The following is a 16,599-nucleotide window of genomic DNA, read 5'->3' on the forward strand; positions in this document are numbered from 1 at the left end:
CAATGCTTTGTACATCTGTAACTTGATGCCCAACTCTTATGCCTTCAGTCATATACTGACTTCATCACTCTCTTCACTCATGTTGTACTTTCGGAAAACTATATACTTGTACCCCAGATTTATCCGTGAACTAACACTTCCTAGGGCCTGATTTAACTTTGAAAAATGCATCATTTTGCACTTGTCTGAGTTAAATTCCATTTGCTATTTTCGTTGCCCATTCTTCTGTTGTAACCTTGGATAACCTTCACTGCACCACTAATTTTGGTCTGATCTGCCACCTACCTTCTCATTAAAGTTCTTAATATATGTGACAAACGACAAGGAACCCATCACCAATCCATTGGTCATAGACCTCCAAACTGAAATGTAGCCTTCTGCTGTCACCAAGCCAATTTTGCATCCATTTGACTAGCTTACCTTGAATCTAGTGTTCTAACCTTTTGGATCAGCCTGCCTCAAAAGACTTTGTCAAAGGTTTTGCTGAAATACATGTAGATGACAGTTGCACTGCTCTGATCAATCCTCTTGTTCACCTCTTCAAAAATGTCATTTCCTCTGAACAAAGCCAAGCAGGCTGTCCCTCCCTTCCAAGTGCTTCCAAGTGCAATTCTGCTCCGTGATTAAAATCAAGGACAGCAGCATAGTATATTCCCGGCCATCTGGTATTAAATTGGGTGGTGGGTGGGGGGGCGAGTGTTTGTGGGTTACATGAGAATTGCTTAGACAAAAAAACTTAGTGTTCTATGTATCAAAAATTTAGATATATTTCTGATCTATATGAAGTTATTTCTGGCCTTTACATTGCAATTGTGTTAAGTTCACCCTCTGAAGAAATTTCCTCCTCATGTTCCACTAAACCTTTCACCCTTAACCCATGACCTCTAGTTGTCCCAATTTCAGTCCAAAAGCCCTACTTGTATTTACCCTATTTATATCCCTCATAATTGTGTACACCTCCTTCAATCTTCTGAGTTCTAGGGAATAAAGCCTTAACTTATTCAATCTTTCCTTGTGACTCAGGTCCTCCAGACCCAATAACATTTTTATAAATTTTCTTGAAACTATTTCTATCTTACTTGCATCTTTCCTGTAGGTAGGTGACCAAAACTGCACACAGTACTCTAAATTAGGCCTCCCCAATGGCTTGTACAGCATCAACAAAATGTCCCAGCTCCTGTACTTATGAAGACCAATATGTCAAAAGCTTTCTTTACAACTCTTATCTATCTGTGTCGCCATTTTCAATGAATTATGGATCTGAATTCCCAGATCCCTTTGTTCTTCCACACTTGGTGTCCTACCACTCACTGTGTAAGACCTACCTGGTTGGTCCTCCAATCAGTGTAGGCCTTAACACAGGTGTGACAAGTGTGAGGTGTGGCAATGTGCAACACCTCATACTTGTCTGCATTAAATTCCATCTACCATTCTTCAGCTGATCCAAATCGCACTGCAAGCTTTTGAGAGTATGCCTCACTGTCCACTTCTCCAATCTTGGTGTCATCTACATCTTTGCTCATCCATTTTACCACATTATCACCCAGATTGTTGATATAGATAACAAACAACAATGGACCCAGCACTGATCTGTGCAGCACTCTACTAGGCAAAGACCTGCAGTCAGAGAGGCAACCATCTCTAGCTTCTGCTGCAAAGCCAATCTGTAATGCAGTTTACTACCTCATCTTGAATGCTAAGCAACTGAACCTTCTTGACCAATTTCCCATATGGAACATTGTCAGATGCCTTGCTGAAGTCCATGTAGACAATGTCCATCGCCTTGCCTTCAACTTTCCAGGTAACTTCCTTGGAAAAATGCTGTAAGATTGGTTAGACGTGACTTGCCATGTACAAAGCCACACTGTCTATCCAAATACTCGTATATCTGGTCCCTTAAAAAACCTTACAATAACTTTCCCATGATGTCAAGCTCTCATTGGGCACAAATTTCCTGGTTTATTCTTGCAGCCTTTCTTAAACAGCGGAGCATTAGCTATCTTCTAATCCTCTGGTACCTCAACTATTGCCCAAGGTGATTTAAGTATCTCTGTTAGGATCCCTGCAATTTCTGCACTTGCCTCTGACAGGGTCTGAGGGAACACCTTGACAGGCCGTGTGAATTTTGTGTGTCATGGTCTCATCTGGCAATTCCCCACCTGGCTATTACCTCAGTAATTGGGCTTTAATCCCCTCGTCTAATTTCCAGTCATTCCCAGTTCCACTAATTACACACACCTGCCTTCTATCAGCAAATGTAGGATAAAAACCCTATAATCACAACAAGGAATTGATAGTTTGTTGGTCGACTCTTGTATGAGTAACTTCATTTCATGGTTCTTTATGACTGTCAGTTCTAAGTTCTGTATTGTTTTCCTGGATTCTCTACATGAACCTTGTCTCTGTGTCAAGACTATTGAAATACTGGATATTGAAACAATTTGTTTAGTAATGCTTGGAAGAATCACCTGCATGATGTTACAACAGGCAGCTCTCTAGACAGGACAATGGTGGAGAAGGAACTAGTGTTACGAATTCCCGTAACTGGATCACTTACCAGCAAAGATAGAGAGGTCCGTTGAAGTCTGATGGTACTATTTTTAAAAGTATTTATTGATAAAGGGGCACAAAAATAAGATTAATGCAAACGTACAGATAATATACGTCGTCAATACTAAATCTAAAGCGCAGGTATGATCATAACCAATAAAACTTAACTCTATCGTTGTCTAGGGGATAATGTATTGTCCGATGGAAATATAAAAGTCATTAGTTCGTTCAGGCTGCAGCGGTTTGGGTTTAAGAGAGGGAGGCGTTTAAACTTGCCCAAGTCTTTTATGATGCCAATCCGTTGAGTCAGGGGAGCGGGTTTCCCTGTTGTTAGTTAAAAAGCCGTTTCCCGTGGCTTCAGCCACCAATTCCAGCCACGGAATTGAACGCACGTGGCTTGGTTTCCGATGACCGTCTGCTGTTACGTGGTCGCTTAACGTTTCTTCTGGTGCGTCTGAGGGGTTGTTCCTACAGCCCCTCTTTTATTCTGACTCGCAGGGTCATAGATGTCAATCATGTTGGGGGTGATGCAATCTCTCCCTCAACCAGCCCACTTTGCCCAAGGGCATTCACGTAGCAGAGCATCTCAATCCAAGAGACAATGGCCATGTTCCGTAGCTTTACATCGCCGGAGAAACGAGCCAGCCTGCACGTCTCTTTTCCCAACCCAACAAGTGATCTTGCGATTCTCACAAAGGAGGGGGCTACGGACGTAACACTAGCAACTAAATTTGAAATGTAATTTAATTGCATTCGATTATTTTCTTTCTAAGAAATGTGTATAAAATAGTATGCGAATGTTAGTGCAGTTTGTATAAAATAATCATATGGTCTAATAGTAACGCCAGTCCTATTAAAGTATAAAATTTGAAATGTAGAAGCTAAAAGATTTCTTAAGAGTGAGGAATGGTTATTCAATCTTTGAAGCTCCTGTACAACCATGCGTAATCCACTATTGAGATTTATTGGTTGCATAATGATAGCAAAAACTGCATTATAGTAAAATATATTAAAATAGATTTTGCTCTGAGCTGATGTTAAAAAATATTACATGATTGGAATGTTTATCCTTGCCGGTGTGATTATTTTAAAAAATTCTCACGTATGGAAGTGATGCAGTAAAGTGGATGAAATGGCAAAACAAAGATAACAACTGTAACTTGTATCAAGTAGTTTTGAGGTTTGTTATTTTGTATAGAGAAACTAGAGTTTGTTATGGTTAATAAATGAAGCTTAGACTATTCTTCAGTGATTGTCTTAAAAGTTTTTTTTTCATTGCTTGTAGTTTAACTTTGTTGGTAAGCTTTTGGGCCCACGTGGTAATTCTTTGAAGAGATTACAGGAAGAAACACTGACAAAAATGTCCATTTTGGGTAAAGGATCCATGCGAGACAAAGCCAAGGTAAGATTCAAAAATATGTAGCACAGAACGACAGTGTTAGTTCAACTTGTTCAGCTTTGTTCCTCTTATCCTCATGCCAGTATCTCTTGGCTTATTATAAATGAGTATGTTTATAGTGGGAAAGAATAATTCATACTATGTTTTTAAAAAAATCCCTACAGCTGCTTGTCAAGATTGTAGCCCATGAGATTTGATTTTAAACTTGCATGCACAAAATTTGAAAGTTGAGGGTCACCATGAGAGTCAAATTTAAAAATCAACCCATTGCAAGAAATTAAACGTAATAGCCTTAGTGTGTTCTTGTACCACATCGTCACTTATTTCTTTAGTTGTTCAAATGATAATGTTGTTGACATTACAGTATTTTATGAAAGCATTATCACTTGTAGGGAGACCTAACATTATTAGTGATAGTGGAACGCAGCAGGCCAGGCAGCATCTATAAGGAGAAGCACTGTCGACGTTTCAGGCCAAGACTCTTCGTCAAGACTAACTGAAAGGAAAGATAGTAAAAGATTTGAAAGTAGGAGGGGGAGAGGAAAATGCGAAATGATAGGAGAAGACCGGAGGGGGTGGAGTGAAGCTGAGAGCCGGAAAGGTGATTGGCAAAAGGGATACAGAGCTAGAGAAGGGAAAGGATCGTAGGACGGGAGGCCTAGCGAGAAAGGAAGGGAGAGGGGAGCACCAGATGGAGATGGAGAACAGGAAGAGTGATGGGCAGAGAGAAAGAGAAAAAAGGGAATGGGAGAAAAAACAAAAAAAAAACAAAACAAGCTAAATATATCAGGGATGGGGTAAGAAGGGGAGGAGTAGCATTAACGGAAGTTAGAGAAGTCAATGTTCATGCCATCAGGTTGGAGGCTACCCAGCCGGTATATAAGGTATTGTTCCTCCAACCTGAGTGTGGCTTCATCTTGACAGTAGAGGAGGCCATGGATAGACATATCAGAATGGGAAGTGGAATTAAAATGTGTGGCCAGTGGGAGATCCTGCTTTCTCTGGCGGACAGAGTGTAGGTGTTCAGCGAAACGGTCTCCCAGTCTGCGTCGGGTCTCACCAATATATAAAAGGCCACATCGGGAGGGATGTATGGTTAGGACTGAGTAACTAAGCAATTGCAGAAAGGGGATCCCTGCAGAAAGCAGAAATTGATGCCAAGGGGGAAGATGTGACGTGTAAGATCTCAGTGCAGCTGGCTGAAGTGGTGAATGATAACTTTTTGGATGCAGCAACTAGTAGAGTGAAACTTGAGGACCGAGTGAACCCTTTCTTTGAATCAGGGCAATTTTTCAGATTGGAATAGATATAGACTATAAATTCCAATAAGGGTCAGATATGGTGGTTTTTGGATTACAACCATTGTAACACTGATCGATCAAGAAAGATTCACAACCCATGACAATTCAAAGGGTTTACTGCCTTCTGATTGAATAGACCGCTAGCAGAGTGACTCACATGCCGTTTGGAGTTTTCTCAAGCTAGGATGTGAAGCTGAAGGCTTTTAAAACTCAAGGATATTAGCTTTGCAGGCTGACCCAGCATTTAATTGCCTATCTCTAGTTCCCTTGAGATGAAATTATTTAGTGGTGAATATTTTATCAGTAGAGATAAGATGTCTCCTGTTAGTGAATGTCAGGTTTCTAACTGTCCATTACACCCAACTATCACCCAAAGGAGAAATTATACAATTTTTTTGCGAATAAGTGTTACAAAGACTTCTGAAGAAGTGTACTTGTATTTATTTTTTAAAAAGGGTACCAATTGCTTCACAAGCTCGGTGAGTCTAGTTCTTTTCAGGAAAACTTCCAGTCAGGTTAAACCTCTATCAGTTGGATAAAGGAGCAGCTGGGGTTTACTGCTAAATTTTCCAAGGTAAATATTTGTTATCTAGATTCCAAATTAAAGGTGCTGCAGAATTCCATATAGTACTTTGTTTTTGTGAAGTAAGATTATTAGCAGCTTTCACAGGTGTGTAATAAATGTGTGTTTAAATCAAATGTGTGACACTCATTCTTGGGTGGCTTAGTTTTGATAATTTCACTGTCAGAATTGAGCATTTTCGGATCTTGCTTTAACTGTAAGTTAACAAGTAATATATGCTTGGCATGGGCATTGTGGGCTGAAGGGACTGTTCCTCTGCTGTGTGTGACTGTTGCAAGGATGTTGCCATAGTACGTAGGAGTTGAACTACTGATGCCTACCAGAGCCTATATTCTCAAAGTTGAAGTGGATTTTATGCACAGGTGCAATGAAAAAATTACTTGCAGCAGTGTCACAGGTATCACGTAGAATCAGATACACAACATTCATAAGAAAAAAAACAATAATTTACGCAATTTTTGACAAGAAAGAAGCCAATTAGAACAAAAATGTAATTTCCCTTGGTGTGCAGTGGTCATAGTATTGCTATACTGAGGTGATGTTTAGGGTTGTGCAGGTTGTTTCAACAGCTGGAAAAGTCTTGTATCCAAGCATTCTGTGAAGAAATATTCAGTGCGTTTCTTGGATATCACTAACAAGATTGTACTTTTAGATGCAGTCGCAGTTTTATTGAGAAAATATTGTGATTGACTAGAGGCAGAAAAATGTATCTTTCCCTTTAAATTATTTGGTAAACAGTCCCAATTTGGGTGCAGTAGCCAAGTGGTCTCTTTCTATATTGTGCCATTCAATGTTTTCAAATTGCTAAATATTTGTATATTTAAGTTAATTGTTTTTCCACTTTTCTAAAATTCATTTTCATTATAAAAGGGATGCATCTAACAAGTAACTTTGGGTTTTAAGGCAGGTGCTATTGCTAAAAAATGTAAGTGATGTGGAGAGTGTAGAATGACAGCTGCAATATACATACCAAAATTTAATAAATAAAACGCTAGTGTGAAAGGAGTGTGGTCAGCAGTTATTCTGAAGAATCTTCACCCGACATTTGAAAATTATTTTTTTCTCTTCTACGTCTCGAACTTAACAGGAGGAGGAATTACGGAAGAGTGGTGAATCTAAATATGCACATCTTAATGAGGATTTGCATGTACTGATTGAAGTATTTGCGCCACCATCAGAGGCCTATGCTAGAATGGGACATGCTCTAGAGGAAGTAAAGAAATTCCTCATACCGGTTGGTATTTAAATTGATATTCTCATTAATTTTATTTTTGTTTTGATTATTGTGATTTGAGCACATAACTCTAAAAGTATTTGAGAGCTATAAAAATTTAATTCAGTTCAACAAACAAGAAGGGTATTCCCTTTAGGAACAGACCTATTCCATCAGGCCTGTTTGATTATAATACGATTAAGTGCAAACTAATGGGTCTGTACAAAACAAAAGTGGATGGCTAGCTAAATAGGCGCAGAATAAGGACATCTTTGTTGGTTGCTATTTTACTTCTGTTTAATAGTTTTTAATTTACTCTTGAGCCAGTTGGCATGTGCTTTCAGGATTTTTAAATTTCCTGCTGATGGGAGAAGGGAGAAGAGAATGTCATGTTGGGAGGTTCTGGTTATGTCATGTTCTTTACCTAAGCAACAAGAAACGTAAACAGAGTCCATAGTGGGAACCTGGTTTCCGTGATTTGCTGAGCTGTGCCTGCAACTTTCGGCAGTTTCTTGTAGTCAGTAACAGAGCAGATACCATACAAACCTGTGATTTATCTGGAATATTGGTAAAAATAGGTGAGGGTGAAAGGAGACATGACAAGCTTCATTAGTTTCCTGAGGAAATAGAGACATAGTGAGCTTTCTGGGCATCCATGTGGTTTGATCAGGATAGGTTACATAAAGTGTAGAGTAGGAGGCTGAAGACACAGCCATGTAGGGCACCAGTGTTGAGGATAAATCAACACATACAAACAAGCTGGAGGAACTCAGCAGGTTGGGCAGCATCCGTTGAAAGGAGCAGTCAACGAAAGTCAATGAGCAGTTGAAAGGGCCCATAAAGACCCCTGCCCCCTACTTCTTCAGTCCTGACAAAGGGTCTCGGCCCAAAACGTTGACTGCTCCTTTCAACGTATGCTGCCCAACCTGCTGAGTTCATCCAGCTTGTTTGTATGTGTTGATCTGACCACAGCATCTGCAGTATACTTTGTGCTTTGTGTTGAGGATAATCTTGGCAAGAAGTGTTGCTTCTTGTTCTCAATGATTCCAGTCTTATTAATGATTTTTTAAAAAAGGAAGACGATTAGTTTCTCTAATCAACCTTTCCATATTACCTAGCTGTTTTATTCCTTGATTTCGGTTTATCAGTATGAAATAAAGCCATTAGATCTGAAAGGAATTATGAAAAAGCTTGCTTCTGATCATAGCCACACCATTATATGATACAAATATGCATATGTCGGCCACCTCTGTTCCAGAAAAAATGATTAAATGAGATCGTCTGCAGTTGGTGCCAGTGGCAGTGAAGGAGTATATGGCTGGCTAAGAATTCATCTATGTAGTCAATGGAGAAAAAAGCTCCAAAGCCTTCACACAAAATGTGGTCGCTGAAAATATTAGGTCAAAAAGACTGATGGGTTTCAAGAGGAAAAACCCAGAGTATGAAATTTTGAGTGTATGGGGAAAGGCAGGATGGTGATGGTTGGATGAATATTCAGACTGGTATGCTCTCAGTTTTTAATGTGGAAAAACAACACCAGTCAAGTATCATCAATGGAAAGCGAAATTAACTTTCAAGTCTGAGGTCCTTCTACAAAACTATGAAAGGAAGAAATTTAAGTTTGTCTGAGTAGTAGAGAAAGTGAGTGAAGATGTGGGTGAAACAAAGGGAATTAGGTTATTTAGAGTTTACTTTCTATAAGTTCATTGTCCAATTTCCAGTTTAATTAATTGGCTTGGTTTCCTGTACGGCAAGAAGACAGACAAAAGCATTCTTATGTTTTCAGACCACCTGTGTATGGTGCAGAAGGCATTCCTCAAAGCCCATCTTTTCCTCAAAGTTCTTTCTGCAGGTGCCATTTGGAAATGTTTAAACCATTATTAGAAATTAACTGGTATAGTCAGCCATATTACAGTGTTTAAATGGCAATTACACCTCCGTGTGACAAATGTTAAGTGAATATGACCCATCAGATCATATTTCAGTTTCATTTATCATATGTGTATCAAAATGTACTGTAAAATGTGTCATTTGCATTAGAACAAACACAAGCTAATGAAGTGCTGAGGGCAGCCAGCAAGTGTTGCCCACTCATACCAGCGCCAACATACTGAGGCATGCCCAGAATGTTAACAGAACAGCACATGCAGCGACAGCAACAACAACAGAACAACGGTAGCAAAACAAGCCCCGTTCTTTCCTCTCCCTCCCACCCAACAACCCACACACAGACAGTCCTCCAACTCCAGGACAGGCAGTCTCCAGTCTCCATTAGATTTGCGTACATTGAGCTTTGAACTTGAGGAGGTGAACTACTGACACCACAAAAGTGGAAATAAGTGGTCTTAAAGAATGAAATTGGATCTGAAACAGGTTTTTAAGAAAAGTTTGTCCATTACCATCTTGAGTTACTTTTCTAAAGTAATAATAATATTCATAATCTGTGGGTGTCTTTGTTTTCAGGATTACAATGATGAAATTAGACAACAGCAGCTTCAGGAATTGTCATACCTGAATGGTACACCAGAAAGTCCAGAAACTCCAGCGGTTCGGGGGAAACCAGTGCGGGGCCGAGGAGCAATTGTTCCAGCTTTAACCAGGTGTGAATAAATATATTAGTCTAGTAGTATAGCTTGTGTCATGCTGATTTTTAACTTAATTTCAGAATCAGTTATACATTCTCAGATGTTTTGACTGTTCATCAATATTAAATTTTACATAAAACTTGGAACAGCACAGGGAAAGACCCTGGCCCACTGCCTGTACCAAACACAGTGCTGAATTAAACTAAACTGCTTCTGCCTGTACCTGATCATATTTTCCTATTCCCATTGCATATTCATTTAGACAGGTGAATATGTCATTTTCACTTTCTTAAATGTCATTATCATATCTGTTTCCATCACTATGCTTGGTAGCCTGTTTGTCGATAAACTTCACTTGCCTTTCTCTTCAAGATGGAGGCAGATAAAGCAATAAAATATAAGGAACATCTTGCAAGGTACTTGAATAAGTAAGGCTTAGCGGATTAGGGAATTGGTGCAAGCAGGCAAGATTAATATAGACAAAGTAGTGGGCCAAGGTGCATGTTTTTGTACTGTACAACCTTGATTCTGTAACTAAAAAAACTACGAAGACTGATGTTGCATGAATGATTTACAGTAAGTTGTGAACATTGTTAGGGAATATACTTTTAAGACTAATTGAAGCTTATAAAAATGCTAAATGTTCCGAATATTGGTCTCCTTTAAACCAAACTCCTTTTCTCAGTAAGCTACTGATAGGGAAAGACAAGCAAAGGGTGGTTGAGCCAGTAATACACAGGAAGGAGAAGTTTAGAATTACCTGTGTTGATGGCAGTGTAGAAGCATGATAATAAAGGATAATAAATATATATATTTATGGGAAGTGGAGCAAATGAGGAGAATGTGTGCAACACATAAAATGTTGGCGGAACTCAGCAGACCAGAAGCATCTATAGAAAAGAATAAATGGTTAATATTTCAGCCTGAGACCCTTCATCAGGACTAGAAAAAAAGATAGGAAGTTAGAGCAAGACGGTGGGCGGAGGGGAGGAGTAAGTTCAAGGTAGTTGGTGATAGGTGAAACCTGGAGATGGGGAGGGGTCAGGTAAAGTTGGCAAAGGAAATGGCTGGAGAAGGTGGAATCTGAGAGGAGAGGGTAGAAGATCATAGAAGAAAGAGAAGGGGAATGGAGCACCAGAGGGAGGTGATGGGCAGATATGGAGATAAGGTGAGAGATGGGAATGGTGAAGGGGAGACAGTTACCAGGAGTTTGAGAAATTGATAAGTTGTTTGTATTTGCTTTCTTTTAATGGCTCTTCCTTTTTGTGCTATTTTCAGAGGTCGTGGTGGAGTTCCTCCCCCCACATCTGCAGTTCCACGATCAGGGCCCGTTCCCAGAGGAGCACCTCCTGGTCGAGGTCCTGGATCTAGAGGACGAGGAGTTCCTGCACCAAGAGCAAGAGGAGCAGCAGGTTATAGACCACCACCACCCCCTGTACAAGATTCTGCATATGGGGAATATGTAAGTAAATCATTTTGTGTGATAATGGAATGAAGATTGTAAATAAGCTGTAAACATCTAGCAGGGAGTCAGTAATCCTATAACAGATTAATTGCTTAGCAACAATAACAAAATGCATCATGAGCCTCTCCCCAGTTTGACAACATTTAAGAATAATAAAGTGGACGAATCAGTTTAAACAGGAAAAATATAAACCGTATTGCCATAACCTTAACAGGGACGAGAAGAAAGCGCTGTATGATTGCTGAATGTGCCTCAGATTCTTCTCATCTAGAATGCCTGATTTGCATGGATGAACATCTCCATTGTGACCAATTTCATCTGCTAACAGACACTAAGTTTTTAAGAACTGCTTTCTCATTTTATACTTTGGGAAGATTGCTGGTGAATTGAGCTCACTTCTTAAAAAAAACATTAATGAGCAGCTAATCATTTGCAACTTTTAAAAAGTGTCATAAGTCAATTAATTCAGAAAGTACTCGACCCTTTGAGTTTCCATGTTTAAATTTAAATGTTTAGATATTCCCACAGTAATTAAATATCCTATATCTTAAGATACTGGTAAAAATCGTACAATACAGGCATTGAAGTTTGGCTAGTCCTTGGCCCAGCATGTAAGTGCAATTGCGAAGAAAGCATGGCAGTGCCTCTACTTCCTTAGAGGTTTGGAAAAATTCAGCAAGACATCTAAAACTTTAAGAAACTGTTATAGATGTGTGCTGGAGAGTATAGTGACTGGTTGCATCACGGCCTGGTATGAAAACAACAATGCCCTTAAATGGAAAATCCGACAAACAGTAGAAAAAGCAGTCCTTCACAGGTAAAATCCTCCCCACCTTTAAGCACATTTACATGGAGCACTGTCACAGGAAAGCAGCATCCATCATCAAGGACCCCTATCTTGCTCTGTTCTGCGTGCTGCCATCAGGAAGAAAGTACAGGAGCCTCAGGATTCAAACTACCAGATTCAGGAACAATTATTACCCTTCCATTATCAGATTCCTGAATCAGTGAGGATATCTTCACTCACCCTATCATTGAACTGTTCCTACAACCTATGGACTCCCTTTCAAGGTCTCTTAATCTTACTTTCTCAATATTTATTATTATTTCTTTTGTATTTGCACAGTTTTTCTTGTCTTTTGCACAATAGTTGTTTGCCTGTCCTGTTTGGTGGGGTCTTCCATTGATTCTGTTATGTTTCTTCAATTTACTGAGTATGCCGGCAGGAAAATGAATCTTGGGGTTGTATATGATGACATATATGTACTTTGATAATTTAGTTTGCACTTTGATACACTTCTACCACTGAGAGTTGTTTGTGGTAGATAATCTTCAAGGATGCACCATATGGGCTATAGAACAGCACAGCACAAGAGCAGGCGCAGCGACCCACAATCGCCTGCCTTCTGCCTACAGAATGTCGTTCCTTTCCGTTTCCTACACATGTTCCTGTTTAAGAACTTCTTGAACACCAATATCATATTTGCTTCCACCATTACCTCAGGCAGCACATTCCGGGCACCCACCACTATGTATTGCCCCATACATTTCCCCTGAATTTAACTCCTGTCACCTTAAATCCATGCCTTCTGGTATAGTTTAAGATTTTTAAAAGAACTGAGGACTTGGGCTACATTGTAATTTAGTTCTGAAAAGAGAAACAACTAAATATAAGACTGAGTTTTTTTTGTATTACCCCATTTCAATGTTAGAAATTTCATTAGATGCATGAAGTGAGCCAAGATGATCATAATATTACAATAGCAATGTAATATTGATAAGCTAATACACTGCACTGGTAGAGATTAATGGATAAATATTAGTCAAGATAATGAAAAATATGGGCATTCCAAAAGCTCCTGTGATTAGATTAGTGTTAATTGGGTTTTTGGTGCGGGTTGCTGGGGCAACATGGCTCGAAGGGTTGGAAGTGCCTATTCTTGTATCGATAAATAAATAAACACTTTTTAGCATTAACTTCACTTCATAACTACTTGAGTGTAAAGTCTTTTGCATTGCCCTGGGGTATGTAAATTGCTATATCATTGGATGTCTTTCTAACTTCAAATTTCAAGTTCAAAGTTAATATATTAGCAAAATACATAAATACCACCATATACCACCCTAAGATTCTTTTCCATTTTCTTGCGGGCATGCTCATTAAATCTAATAACCACAATAGAGTCAATGAAAGATCGCACCAACAGAGTGAACAACCAGTATGCAAAGCACAACGAACTGCAAATACAAAAACAGAGAGAAGAAGAAATAATAAAAATAATAAATAAGCAATAAATCTCAACAGCATGCAATGAAGAGTCTTTGTAAGTGAGTCCATAGATTATGGGAATATTTCAGTGATGGGGCAAGTGAAATTGAGTGAAGTTATCCCTTAAGGGGTAATAACGGTTCCTGAATCAGGTGTTGCAAGTCCTGAGTCTCCTGTTCCACCTTCCTGATGGCTGCAGTGAGAAGAAAACATGTCCTAAATGCTTGGGGGGGGGTTCCTTGATAATGGATTCAGTGGGTAAGGTAGCATCCATGTCAGTATTTAATAATTTCTGATGAGCAATCACTAACTGCAAAATTGACTATTTTCTTTTCTCTAATGGATGCTGCCTGTTCAATTGAGTTCTTCCATTATTTTCTGGTTATGTTTTAGATTACTGGCATCTGCATCCTCCAGTTTTTATAGATTGGGATCTCAGATTTGTTTCCTGATTTGTTAGTAAGAGTGCTACTACCAAAAGTAGAATTTGAATTTAACAGGTTATGACTGCATGGAAAAATTCCCAGACCCATATATTATTCCTGGCAATGGACACCCTTAACTAATGAACTCCTCTCTCCTCACTCCCCTCTCCTGAGGGCTCTTGATTTCCTGATTTGCTGAATAGCAAGAGGTAGACATTAACACCATTATCTGCAGCTGCTTGATGTTAGCAGAGTAAACATAGTATTTACTGCCGCAGTTTGATATTAATATGGGTTGTTCAGACCATAGTACTTTGAAACAGAATTAGGCTTTTGAGCTTGTAAAATCTGCTCCATCATTCAATATGCCTGACTTATTTTCCCCCTTCAACTCCATTCCTCTGCCCTCCCCCAATAGCCATCCTCTCCAGTCCAGCCACCTCAAAAGGTTGAGTCATATGTGTTGGAAAGAAATGTTCTTTGACTGTTTGTTGGTGAGAAGGACGTGGGGTAAATATGGCTTTGATTACAATCCCTTCATCTGATGTCACAATCCTCTCTTACATCTGTAAGATAGTGAAAATCTTTTTGAAGGGTTGAAGAAAATGCTGCACTAGCTAATTTTTGTTTTTTTTTCAGCGTGTACACTATTAGGGCAAATAAGCTATATCTCTAGATTCAAAGTCAAAGTTGAGCTTCTTGTCACATGCATCAGTACTGTTCTGTTGTTCGTTACTGGCAAATGGACAAAACATAGTTTGTATCTAATTATAATAAGAGCATAAGGAGCAGGAGGAGATGGCTATTTAAAGATAGTGCTGGGCTTTCCTATTCTCTCCTCAGTTCTTTTTAGTTGCCTTTGTTTAAATATGTCACTTACATCCTTGAATACAATCAATAACTCTGTCATAGTAAACAAATTCCTCCTTTTTTCCATCTGAAATGGATGCCTTATTCTTAAACTATGCATCCTAGTTCAAACTATGTACTCCAATACAGAAAAAATGTCCAATATCTACACTGTCAATCCCTATCAAATTTTTATGTTCCAGTCAGTTCATCTCTTATTCTTCAGAACTCCAGTGAGTTTTAGCTTGGCCTGTCCATTTACAATTTCATCCCAGATAAGAGCCAAGTGAACCTTAAAGTACATTCAGCACGTACATTATTCCTTAAATGTAGAGACCAAAACAGTATGCACTACTTCAGGTGCATTTTTGTCAGTGTCCTCAAAGCAGCATCAGTACTTCCCTGTTTAATACTCCTTACTCCTTATAAAAAGGCCAGCCTTTCCAGTTATTCAGTGTACCTGCATACTTGCATTGTGATTCATGTGATTGGAGCCCAACATTTCACAAATGTTTAAATTTGAATTCTAATTTGCTTTTTGTTCATTCTTCCAAAGTAGATGACCTCATTTTTGTCTACACTATATTGCATTTGATAACTTGACCATTTTCTTAACATTCCTTCCTTTGCAAGCTCTGTATCCTCAATGTGCTAACCCATCTTTTTTTTTAAATAATCAGCAAATTTGGTTACACTGCACTTGTCAACTTCATCCAAGTCACCTACATAGATTGTAAATAGTGGAGACCTTAATGTTGATCCCTATGGTACCCCACTAGTTACTGATTTTCATGGTTTCAGTAAAAATGTGGCAAAGGTATAGTATATTTTCATATTTAAGATCAGTAGAATTTAAAAGTGACTACACAAGTTTTAAGAACTATTTGAACACTGATATTTTTTTACATCTAGATGCTTGGGATAAAGTGTTTTAAGTTCCATTAGTAAGGAAGTACCTCTATACCCAAGTAAGATTTTGTACCTCTATACACAAGTAAGATTTTTAATGCCACATAATATTTAGAAAGAGAAGCACATATAATTGGATTGTAACTGTATAAATAATTCCTACATTTTTGATAACATCAGTCAGTTAGTTTTGTTCATCTTGTGATTGTATTCAGTTTCGTCAATGTAATTTGCTTCTATTGTGACGCTGTGTATGTTTTAATATATTTGAAAATCTATGCCAGTTACATAACCAAGGAGCGTCAAAGGGCGCAGCTCCAAGTGTGTGAAGGTACCAATCTATTTTTGATAATTTACTTAAAAAAAAAAATTTAATGAAAGCAACAAATGTGGATTTTCCCCCTCTAGTCTTGGTCAAAATCCAAGACTAGTGTGTTTTAACTCTCCTGAACTGAAGTGCCTGATCAAGTTTGTTATTATCTGACATTCACTCTATCATAGGAACTAGTCTGCAGCCAATTGGATTTGCTCCATATGATATCAGGCTGCAGCTGACTGCCCTGACTAAACTGGAGTTTATAAACTCCAGAATCAGTTTTGTTTTACAGCTTGGTCATGCTTCCCACGATTTTTAATGTTCCTAGCCAAGTTGTACACTCACTTGACAAGTGCACACTCACAAGACAAACTAGAAATTTGGAAATGTGCTTCAGGGAAGATTCTTCAAAGTACAAAAACAAGTTGGGGGTCGCAGAATGGAGAAGGGATGGAAATAACAATGGAAATTTATCCCTGATGGTGTTGAGGCCAGACTTATCCAGATTATACTGTTTACAGAGCCATCTGGTTTATAGATCAATGAAGGCAGCTAGAGGGAGGGAGAAAACAAAAGAGCCTGGTCAATTGGGACACATAGGGACCAGTACATTTTAGATCAATTAAGCAGCTGCCCCAGTTAGCTAAAGTTTCATGGATATATTCAAAAAGGTATAAAACAAAAGGCAAACAACTGTCTGAGTAACAAATTACCTATTTAATTGAAATACAGAAC

At 38.8% G+C, this 16,599-nt stretch overlaps 1 protein-coding gene across 3 annotated transcripts in view; it reads left to right on the forward strand.

Moving 5' to 3' along the window:
- LOC132397040 (KH domain-containing, RNA-binding, signal transduction-associated protein 3-like) overlaps nucleotides 1-16,599 on the forward strand; it is a 222,965-nt gene that overhangs the window by 89,407 nt on the left and 116,959 nt on the right. For all 3 annotated transcript variants that reach the window (XR_009513245.1, XR_009513247.1, XM_059975282.1), the window contains exons 4-7: nucleotides 3,836-3,952; nucleotides 6,921-7,067; nucleotides 9,510-9,646; nucleotides 10,910-11,093. Coding sequence is in view for 1 of the 3 variants with exons in the window: in XM_059975282.1 (XP_059831265.1) it covers nucleotides 3,836-3,952; nucleotides 6,921-7,067; nucleotides 9,510-9,646; nucleotides 10,910-11,093 (585 nt within the window). In the remaining 2 variants the exon portion in view is untranslated. The remainder of the gene's footprint in view (nucleotides 1-3,835; nucleotides 3,953-6,920; nucleotides 7,068-9,509; nucleotides 9,647-10,909; nucleotides 11,094-16,599) is intronic.

This window comes from Hypanus sabinus, chromosome 1, assembly GCF_030144855.1.
Source record: "Hypanus sabinus isolate sHypSab1 chromosome 1, sHypSab1.hap1, whole genome shotgun sequence".
NCBI lineage: Eukaryota > Metazoa > Chordata > Chondrichthyes > Myliobatiformes > Dasyatidae > Hypanus > Hypanus sabinus.